The 10,557-nt window shown below is 64.9% G+C and overlaps 1 protein-coding gene across 1 annotated transcript; it reads right to left on the bottom strand.

Annotated features, from left to right (window-relative positions):
- Window positions 1-515: 515 nt before the first annotated feature.
- SHH (sonic hedgehog signaling molecule) lies at window positions 516-9,999 on the bottom strand. The gene is made up of 3 exons (XM_025451660.3): window positions 9,361-9,999; window positions 4,053-4,314; window positions 516-1,341 (listed from the first exon to the last, which is right to left on the bottom strand). The coding sequence occupies exons 1-3, from the start codon at window positions 9,658-9,660 to the stop codon at window positions 518-520; spliced, it is 1,386 nt and encodes a 461-aa protein (XP_025307445.1). The 5' UTR covers window positions 9,661-9,999; the 3' UTR covers window positions 516-517.
- Between the last annotated feature and the right edge of the window lie 558 nt (window positions 10,000-10,557).

Raw genomic sequence — 10,557 nt, forward strand, 5'->3', positions numbered from 1 at the left:
AGGCGCGTGGCAAACGAAGAATGCAGAGCGCAGAGTTTTGCTTTCTGAAAGTCAGGGCGAGGGACATGTAGAAAAATAGACTCTGAGCAGGTCGCTTGGCCTCACAAAATAATCTCTCCCCCCTGTGAGTACAGTTCACATGATAATAATAAATTATCCAAGAAACAAACTAGTTAAGGCTCTTGAAGGTCCGGTTCATATTATTTAAAACATCTATTCATACCAAACAAATAAATAGCCAGGAGAGGTTGAAAAAAAAAAAAAACCAAAATAAAACAACAACCAAAAAATTCAAAAAAATATATATAAACTAAACACAACGACAAAACTTCCCGGGATCTCTGTTTCCTTATAGTCTACTTTGGACTGTCCTACTTTATTATTATTATTAATTATTATTATAATTAAAGTCTCATTCCGTGCGCTTTTCCGTGCGTCTTTTGCTGTTCCTTGCTCCGGCTCCCCCCGCCCGCGCCCTCCCCGCGCCCTCCCCGCGCCCTCCCCGGCTCCCCGGCCTTCAGCTGGACTTGACGGCCATGCCCAGCGGGTGCAGGGCCTCGCTGTCCAACAGCCAGGTGCCTATTTGGTAGAGCAGCTGCGAGTACCAGTGGATGCCCGCGGCCCCGGGCGCGTCGGCCGCACCTGGCGCCTCCAGCGCACCTGGCGCGGGCGGGGGCAGGTGGCCGCCGCCCCCGCCGTCGCCCTCCCCGCCGCGGTCCGTGCGCGCGGGCGCCAGCGCGGCCAGGAGCGCGTGCGCCAGGCGGAAGGGCGCGAAGGCGCGGTGCGCCCAGCCGTGCTCCTCGATGACCGCGTAGCACGACGCCAGCACCCGGTTGATGAGGATGGTGCCCTGCGCCGTGAGCGGCGCGTAGGCGCCCGTGGCCTCCTCGCGCAGCGTCACGCTGTGCACCGCGGCGGGCAGGAGCCGGCGATCCCCGCCGCGCTCGGCCACCACGTACACGCGCTGGCCCGGGCGCACGCGGCTGGCGAAGAGCGCCCGGCGCCCCGGCGCGCCCCCCGGCGGCGGCCCGGCTCCCGACGGCGCCTCCGGCTCCCCGGCCGCAGAGTCGTTGAGCGGCGCGACGAAGAGCAGGTGCGCGGCGGTGAGCAGCAGGCGCTCGCGCGGCTCCCGCGTCTCGATCACGTAGAAGACCTTCTTGGCACCGTCGTCGCGGTCCAGGAAGGTGAGGAAGTCGCTGTAGAGCAGCCGGCCCTGGTCGTCGGCCGCCAGCACGCGGTCCCCAGGACGCAGATCCTTGACGAGCTTGGTGCCGCCCTGCTCCAGATGCACCGTGGCCGAGCCTGGGAAGCAGCCGCCGGACTTGGCCGCCACGGAATTCTCTGCGGGGGGAGGGGAGAGGAGAGAAGAGGGCACAGGGTGGTGAGCGCCTGCGCGGACGCACGAGTGGGCAGGGGGGCGCGCGCCTGCCTTCCCGCGCCCCAGACCCGGGACCCGCGCAGGTCGGGGGGAGAGTCCAGGCCGTTGGGGCGCAGACCTCTCTCCACCCAGCCCCACCGGCTCAGTGACAAAATTCGGATGCAGATACAGCCCTTAACCGCTCTCCTGGGTTTGGGCTGGCAGTGACAAGGGCTGGCTGGGTGTCCCGCGGGGGCCGGTTCCGCACCTTCCCCTCCGCCCTCCTCCGGCCCCATCCCCCCCGGCTCAGCACACACCCAACCTCGCCCTGAATTCGCAGGGTATTTGCTCTGCACTTAGATTCCTCAGGAAGCCTCCTTGAGCTCCCCGGGGCGCCGGGGTGCACCTCCTTCCTTCCCGCCCCCGGCTTGGGGCGCGCCGCCCCCTCGTGCGCCTCTCACCCGGCCTGCGCGCCCAGGACCCCTCGCCTGCCTGTCCCCGGGAGCCCAGCGCAGCCGGGGGTTGGCGGTGCCGGATGGCTGCAGGGGAGTGGGGGGCGGGAGTGCAAAGGAGCTATAGTAGTTGTAGCAACTGGACAAACATTCCAGGGAACCGGCCGAGGTGTGAAAATCCGAGGCTTGTGTGGATTTTCTAATTAAAATCCAATAAAGGGCCCAGCATTGTCATTGTGATCTCCGCAATAAATGGGAGACACTCTTGGAAGAGGGGCACTTCCATCCTCCCTCCCCCTTCTCGGCCGCCCCCTCCCTATTTGCTCAGGTGCACCCCCCTGCCCAGCCCCCCCCCCCCCCCCCCCCCCCCCCGCGATTCACACGCGGGCTCTCCAGAAGCCCGGGCCTCACAAGCACTATTTGCACAGCCAGGCCTCTTCCAAGCACTCAAGATGTGTATTTGAATTTTAAATGGCGGGGCCTGCTCCAGGCGCTGGAAGCTGCTGCGTTCTCAAGGCCCCTTGACTACCCGCTTTCCCGAGCCCTCTGTCGCTCTCTGAGGCTCACTGTCCCGAGGACAATGATCGGAGCCGGGGTGGCGAGCAGGGGGCCGCGGAGGAGGGGCGGGGACAGCCCGGTCTTCTTTGCATTCCAATCTCCGGGATCATGCTTTTCGCAAATAGAGATCGCGAGAAAGAATCTTCCTGCTGGAATTACAGAGGGTTTTTAATCTTCTCATCGGTTTCTGCGGCATGAAGTGCGGGCTTGGCCGTTGGAGGCCCGCCGTCGCCCCCCGGAATGCGGCCCGGGGCGCAGGCGAGCCCTAGTCGTCCTGTCGCACGACCCTGCTTGACACGCCGCGCACCGCGCCCCGGCCGGTGTGCGCCGAATGCCAATGAGCGGCTCCCGGCGCCCCGGGGGCCTGCCCTCCCCGCGCCCAAGCCTGCGGCGGGATTACCGCTGCTCACTTGCGAGGAGACCTCTAGGGACCCCCGCCAGGGGGACCCCGCGGACAGGCCTGGCCCCACAGGGGGCCGGCGCGCCGCCAGCCCGCGCACCCACGAGGCCCCGGGACGAACGCGTCCCGGGCCTCCCGCCGTCGCCGAGCCCCGCCCGGTGGGGGCGCCGCCTGCCAGCCCCCCCTCTCCGGTCGCCCCTCCCACACCTTCTCTCCCTGTTGTGGTAAGAGGCCACTATTTTCCTTCCCTACCGAGTGTGTCTTGACACCTTGGAAGTGTTTTCCTACTAACACAAGCCATGAAAATACAGTTTGGGAGACAAATAGGCAAAACCGGGTGGGGGGTTGCTGGGAAGACAGCGCCTCCGAAATTCACTGTGACCTGTGCTGCTAAAGGCACCGACTTCTGCTGAGAGATGGAGAGATCCACACAACCAGCCTCCAGGCTGGGATATCTGCATGGGCGCAGGGCCTCCCTGGCATGGCTGTTCCTCGCCAGCGACAGCGAGTGGCGTTGTAGGCCCAGGGAAGCCACCCGCTCGCCAGAGGCCGCGCTGCTGCAGCTGCAGACTCTGGGCCCGGGCTCAGGGCAGCCCAGCTGGCTCCTAATAAGCACGGATGCTTCTGGGCTTGCGGCCTCAGGATGTTGGAAGCGGTGACCACTGGGTTTATGACCTCCCACCAGGCCTCTCTCCAGAGGCTCAGCCAGTGAGTTAAGTTAGTTTAGTGTCCGCAGACGCCCACTGGGGATGGTGGGGGAGAGGACGAGGGGCCTACACCCCGGGCAGAGCCTCCAATGCGGGGGTCGAGTGGGGGCTGGTTGGCTCTTCAGCCTTCAACGAGACAGGAATCTAGGCCAGACCCGGCTAGCCCAGCCGTGCAGGGCTGCAATCTCTCATCAGGAAAGCCCCCTCCCCCATCTTCCCTGTCTCCGCCACCTGCAGTGGGGGCTCCGGAAACAGGGTGGGGGAAGGCTCAGGAAGCCAGATGCCCTCTGCATCTGGGCTTGGAGAACCTCGGGGCCTCGGTGGTCTCAAGGGTAGGAGCCACTTTTGGCTGGCGGGACCCACCAACAGGCTCTGTTGGCACACCAGGGACTGACTTACCAGCCAAGCCCCTCCCTCCCCCTGCCCCTCCACCAGCACGTTCATCCTTTCCCCTCGCATCCGCCGTGGGGCCCGACAGTGACACGTCGCGGGCAGATCGGGGGCTGCTGGTGGGCCGGGGGGGGTGCTTCGTGGGCACAGGGTGGGGGCTGTGGAGTAGGGCAGGCCCGCCGCCTCACCTGCTTTCACAGAACAGTGGATGTGCGCCTTGGACTCGTAGTACACCCAGTCGAAGCCGGCCTCCACGGCCAGGCGGGCCAACATGCCGTACTTGCTTCGGTCGCGGTCTGACGTGGTGATGTCCACCGCGCGGCCCTCATAGTGCAGCGACTCCTCTGAGTGGTGACCGTCCTCGTCCCAGCCCTCCGTCACCCGCAGCTTCACGCCGGGCCACTGGTTCATCACCGAGATGGCCAAGGCGTTCAGCTTGTCCTTGCACCTCTGCGGAGAGAAGGGGCCCCACGGGCATTAGTACCGGGTCTGCACCCCCATCCCTGCCCTGCAGGCTGCCCTGCTGGGTCCCTGAGGGTTAGGACTCTGTGGGGAGTCGGGAGGAGGCCTGGGTGGGGCCGGCAGGCTCCGGGGAGCACTGAGGTGGGAGGAGGGGGGGGCATCCGCTGGAGGAGCCAGTCCTCTTGCAGGTAAACTGAGGGCCTGTCTGTGAGGTCTGACTGGCAGAGCCCCCACCACGGCCTGAGAAGGAGGGGACTCTTCTTGAGACAAGGAAAGTGTGTCTCCCACGGTCACGGCAGGGCCTGCCAGGCCCCCTCCCCCACGCTGCCCTCCACTCCCGATCCCTTCCGGTGGCCCCGTTTCTGCACACCTGTGCGAGGCTCCACCTTCGTGCCCGGCCTAACTCCCTCCCCGGGAGGCCAGAGCCAGGCCCAGGGCGCAACTTGGCAGAAATAAAGAACGTGCGCGGTATGCTTCTTAAAGAGCGAAAGCCTTGGGTTATCTCTGGACCCTCCCTCCTACCCTGTGCCTATCTGAGGCGTGGGTGCCGCCAAAGGGAGAGAGGGGGGTGGGAAGCCGATAGCCCCGCCGGCGGGGCGGGAGGGGCCCGAAGTGAAAGGCAAGCAGGTGAGTAATAATTTTCAATGCGGGCCAGGCCTAACGACAAACATTCTTTATCTGGACAGCCACATTCCTTTTCCCCATAGACCTCTTTTCTCCGGCTTTTCTGTGGTCTGATTGTGTCTCTTGTTTTCCTTAACCTGTTCCCTCCCCACCCCTTGTTTTCTTGGCCCCGAGCAGAATGGCGTCCGGCTAGTTTGAAGAGCAAACTTAAGAGGTGGAGGGAGGGGGCGGGGCAGGAGGGGTGGGGGAGGGGGAGCCCGAAAGGCCCGAGGCCTCGGAGCCCTTGGGGAGTGCCCCTCCCTCCCCGAGGAAGCTGCTCTGGCCGTGGATGTGCAGAAACACTGAGTGCACAGGACACGAACCGGGGCGAAGTGAAACTCGGGGTCAGGGGAGTCCCCGCCTGAGTCTCGGGTCACATTCAGATAAGGATGCTAGAAAAAACAGAGCCATGGCAAGCGTGTGCGCCCGCGTGGGTACCCGCTCAGGGCCCGGGCGCTTACAGGGACGGGGACGCGGGATTCACAGGAGGGGGAGTGGTGGCAGGATCCCCCAGGGGCATCCCCAAGAGACGCAGACCTGGGGGACGCGGGGCAATTTCAAGTTGACCTCCCGCAGAGGGTAGGGCTGGTCTCCTTCCCGCAGCGCATGCTCGGCTTTGGAACCTGGTAGGCGGGAAGGAAGGAAGACCCGGTCGGGGATCCTAATAACAGCGTGGGGACTGCTTTCCTGCTGAGCGAGGGGAGCTGCCGCGGTCCCGCTGTCCGCGCTCTACGGGGATGTGGAGATTGCGCAACAGGAAACGTCCTGCGTGTCGGACAGCAATAAAACCAGCAGTACGGTAGTCGAGTTAAACATCCAACAAATGGGGGGGGGGGGCGGCCCTGGTAACAGGTCAGCGCTGGCAGGTTTCTGGGCCTGCCAGCAGTTTTCTTAAAAAAAAAAAAAAAAAAAAAAAAAAGTCGGAGGGGCAGAGTTTGAGTGAGGTCATCTTGAGGATTGAACGCGTTTTACATGAAAATCAATCAGTAAACCGGGGTCAGTTCGGAGCCGGGCGGGGAGGCCGGCTGCGCAGGCGCGCACCACCGACACGCACACGCACACCTCCCGCATCCCGAGCCCCGCGCCGCCGGGCTCGCTCCTCTCGGGGCTCAGAGGGGGCCCCCACGGCTCCCCGCGGGACGGCGGGTGAGGGCAGGGAGCGCGGGGAGGCCGCGTGCCCGCCGCAGGCGCCCTGAGCTGCGCCCCTGGGGCATGGGGTGGAGGACCCCCGGCGAGGAGCCCCAGGCCGCGCCAGGCCCGAGCTGCGCCCTGCTTCCCGCGCGCCCCCGCCCCCCCGCGCCCCCCGCGCCCCCCGCGCCCCCCGCCTGGCGCGGCCTCGGCCCTCGCCTGCGGGACGTGGTGCCCCCGCCGGCCGGAGAGGCGCAGGCGAAGCTGGGACGCCCAGGCCGGTTAGCCATTCACTGGGTCGTGTGCTGCGAATCAAGCCGGGCTCTGTGCAGCCACCGGAAAGCCCAGCGGGGCCGCGGGGCCGGCTTTGTGTCGGCGGAGGCCGAGTGCGTCCTCGCGCCGAGCCCCGCCACCCCCGGGCCGCGCAGCCGCCCCGAGCCCACCCGCCCGGGCGGGACTGTCACCGCCACAGGGCGCCTGGCCGTCCCGGCGCGGGGGAGGGGTGTCCCGACTTCAAAAGAGACACCCCCCCACACACACACCTGTCTCCGCCCCTCCACCCCCTCCGAGGAAACAGACCCGTCCTATCCCAACAGGAGCGCCCTCCTGGAACCCACACCTGAGCGCGGGCCCGGGCCGCCACGCACACGGGGATCTACCCGGCGTGGCGTCCCGGGCTGTCCCCGCTGCGGCCCCAGGCCCTGCCCCGGCGGCCGCCTCCTGCCCCCCGAGCCCCCGGCCGCCGCGCCCGCGCCTGGCACCCGCGCCTGCGGGCCGAGCGTGTCTGTCTGCGCTTCCCCCTCTCCGAGTTAATATTAACCAGGAGCTCATGCGTTCCAGAACTGCTCCGAAAGTTCCACCGGGGACGGTCTTGCCATGGTTGAGGGACTCGGGCGGCGGCCACAGTGCAGAGACGGGGACGCGGAGGGACGGCTGGCCCGGGGCGCAGAGACACGCGCACCTGGGACAGGATGTCCGTGGTGGCTTTGAGTGCGCGGCCAGCGGGCCAAGGGTCCCGAGCAGAGCTAGTCCCCGGGGGCCAGGAGGCGGCCCCGCTGCACCCCTGCCCCCGGCCCTGCCCCTGCCCCTGCCCCTGCCCCTCGCCGCCCGGTCCTCCCCGACTCTTGGAACCAGGGAAGGAGGAAGGGCGCCTTCCGGCACCACCCCACCAGCCAGCCGCCTTTTCGGGGGACATCTGTGGGGTGCGTGACACCGTCCTAGCCAGGCTCTCCCCACCCCACCCCCACGTTGGCTGCCCCTCCCCCGTCCTTTTGTGCCGGGAACGGGAATGGCCACTGCCTAAGGAAAGAAAAGTATTTGTTTTCGTTTCGTTCGTCTGAGGGAAGTTGACAGAAGGTCAGAAGTTCAAATGCTGCCAGCGCGCGCGGCGGCGACAGTGGCCGGCGCGGGGCCGCTCGGCCGTGGGTGCCCGGCGGGCGACCGGAACAGGGGCCGGCCGGGGCTCGGCGGGGGCGCCAGGCCCCAGGGCCCCCGGGAGCGCGGCGGAGCTCCCGACCGTCCGGCCCGTCGGAGCCTCGCCGCCACCCCGGCCCCCGCCCCGCGCCCCGCGCCCCGCGCCCTAGCCCCGGCCTTGGGGACCGCTAACCCGGGAGGAAGGGGCGTCAGGTGCGGCCGCCGGGGGGCGCGGCTCCGCGCGCTCGCGCACCTGCGACCTGTGACCTGCGGCGGGGCCCCGGGGGATCCCTCTCCCGCGTGGGCCCCGCGCGGCGGCAAGGGGCGCACGCCCACCTCGCGGGCTGCGGGACCTCCGCCGCCCTCCCCGTACCCCTCCGCGCCCCACCGCCGGCCCGGCCTCGCCTCCCGCCTTCCCGGTTCCGAGGGACTCCGGGAAGGCCACCTCCCTCCCGCGGGGGAGCCAGGTGACCCAGGTCAGAGGGCTCCCCGCGGCCGGCCGCGCCCCCGGCGCCCCGCGGCCTGTGCCCGGTTCATTGTGGCTCTCGCCGCTCTCCGGCACAGGCGCGCGCGTCCACACTCGCGGTCCAGATTTAAGGTGGTCGCGAGCAGATGCGCGAGCGGGGCATGGAGACCCCGTCCCCGGCTCCCTCGGGCCCCTCCCGGCAGCTCCCCTCCCTCCTCCCTGCGGCCTCGCGGCTGGGACCGCGCTGGGGAGCGAGCGGCCCGGAGGGGGCTCCCCTCCCCGCGCGCCCTCCTCGGTCCCCGCGCCCCACCGCCGCGGCTCCGCCAGCTGTGGTGCGCTCCTAGCCCGAAAGGTAGGACTTGGATATTTTAATAGGGCAATAAAAAGGATGTTGACCTATATTTGCCAGGAAATCCATTTCTAGCTTCAGTTATACGGGCATGGAGTTTGAGAAAGTCTAGGGCTGGCGGAGGGGTTGGGAGCCCGAAGTCTCAGGCAGAGGTGGGGAGGGAGGGGGCTACGTGTTTGGCTTTGGTTCTGCATCGTCCTAGCCCCCTCCCGCTAACAGCTCGCCGCGGCTCCGGGTCCCGTGCCAGCAGGTTGACCGTAGTGATGCAATGCCAGGAAGTTCTAAGTCCCTCCCCTCAAGGACCGCGGGCTCGGGCTCGGGAGAATGGAAGCGCATCCTTAAAGAAATATCAATACATTCACACTCTGATGGGCACCACTGCCCGGGGTCGAATGGCAGCGGAGCTGTGCTGTACACTCGGGGGCCAGGTGGCGCCTCGGGAGCCCCAGCCTTTTGTCAGCGCGGCCTCGGGGCTCTCCCCATTGAGCGTCTTTGGGGGGGGCAGAGGGGTGGGGGTCGCCGTGGTAGAGAAAAGCACAGTGGACAGGGAGAAACGTGTCCGCTCCCCTAAGGCTAATGCTCTAGGCTGCATTTGTACAGTGACCTGGAAGCTACTTTATGCGTATGGAGGGGATTTCTGCCCCTCTCCCACCATGTCCATTCCCAACTCCGGAGGGGCGGATACCCCCAGAGTGAAGGTCTCCCCAAGTTACAAGGCAGAGCCCAGGCAGGATGGGAAGGCCATCCTGGCAGGACAGAGCAAACAAGGGCCATCGGTGGACCACGTCTGCCATCCTGACCCCCACCCCCACCCTAAACTTCTCGGGCTGGACCCCTGGCCTCCATTCCCTTCTGAGAAGAGGAAGGGATGTCGGGCAGGCAGGTGGGTGGGGAGGGAGAGGGTGAAGTCGCCTTGCTATCTGCCTGAAGAGCAAACAGACTGGGTCTGGAGCGGCTGGTTACACACAACCCCCGTGAAAGCAGTACATTCCACGCCGCGGCGCTGGGTTTCTACCTGAGTCATCAGCCGGTCTGCTCCCGTGTTTTCTTCATCCTTAAATATGATGTCGGGGTTGTAATTGGGGGTGAGTTCCTTAAATCGCTCCGAGTTTCTCGAGATCTTCCCTTCGTATCTTCCACTGGCCCCTAGGGTCTTCTCCGCCACGTTGGGGATAAACTGCTTGTAGGCTAAAGGGGTCAGCTTTTTGGGGTGCCGCCTCTTCCCAAATCCCCTGCCGGGTCCGCACGCCAGCCCTGAGCACATCAGCAGTGCGCAGACGAGCACCGCCAGCATACATCTCGCCAGCAGCAGCATCTCGTCCGCGGAGCCCAGTGCCTTGCCTTCCACGCCGTCCCCGCGCGGGTCTGTGTGCGCGAGTGCGAGTATGTGTGCCTGTGCGCTCGGGCTTGCGCTCTCCCTTCCTCGCTCGGCTTGCTGCTGGCTCCCTCGCTCTCTGCCTGGCTCTTTCTCTTCCTATATAACCTCGCCCGCCGCTGCTGCGGGAGAGTGGCCACCGATCCCCACCCAGACGGGGGCTGGAGTGGCAGGCTGCTGGCCGCTGATAACGGAACACATCGGAGTTAGGGCTGGAAACAGCAATCAAAAGACAAAAAGAGTCTGATTTTAAATGGTAGCAAGCCTGGAGAGCTTGCGAGACAGGCTGCCCTCGGTGCTATATTATAGCTGGCAGGGGCGTATCTGATTGGCCAAAGCAGCGCAAGCTTGTCTTCTGATGTTTAACCCTAAAAAAGACTAAATTTTTTTTTTCTGTGGCTGCAGTTGCTTTATTTTCACCTGAAGCCTTTGAGTTAAAAAAAAAAAAAATCTTTCCTGAGACAAAGGTGGGCGGGAGGGAGGAGGCACGCTCCTTAGGATAACACTAGTTACCTCCTGCTTTGTGCACAGCGCGGTGTTCCCCCTTCTCTTTCTCCAGAATGGTAGGTGCTTCAGTTAAAACCAACTTAAGTTTTAAAGGACAGTCTAGACCCCCCCTCCAAGCTTCAGTCATCAAACAAATATTCTCTCAAATGTTTGAGGGGCAAAGCTGCCCGGGTCCTGTTTAAATTTTTTTTTTTTTTTGGAGACTTTATCATGCAGGCCAAGTCTCCCTGCATTTTAAAGACAGAGGGTCTGCGCCTCATCCTGAATATTCAACATCCTTGGACGGTGGTCATTCTCACTGACCACAACTTCCAGCACGGCTATTTGAAG

Source organism: Canis lupus, chromosome 16 (assembly GCF_003254725.2).
Source record: "Canis lupus dingo isolate Sandy chromosome 16, ASM325472v2, whole genome shotgun sequence".
NCBI classification, from domain to species: domain Eukaryota; kingdom Metazoa; phylum Chordata; class Mammalia; order Carnivora; family Canidae; genus Canis; species Canis lupus.

Excerpts from the sequence above, each read along its gene's own strand:
- SHH (XM_025451660.3), bottom strand. The coding sequence starts at position 9,660 with ATGCTGCTGCTGGCGAGATGTATGCTGGCGGTGCTCGTCTGCGCACTG. Across the intron at positions 4,315-9,360 it reads CAGACCGGCTGATGACTCAG|AGGTGCAAGGACAAGCTGAA; the intron begins GTAGAAACCCAG and ends TTCTCTCCGCAG. Across the intron at positions 1,342-4,052 it reads CCACTGTTCTGTGAAAGCAG|AGAATTCCGTGGCGGCCAAG; the intron begins GTGAGGCGGCGG and ends CTCCCCCCGCAG.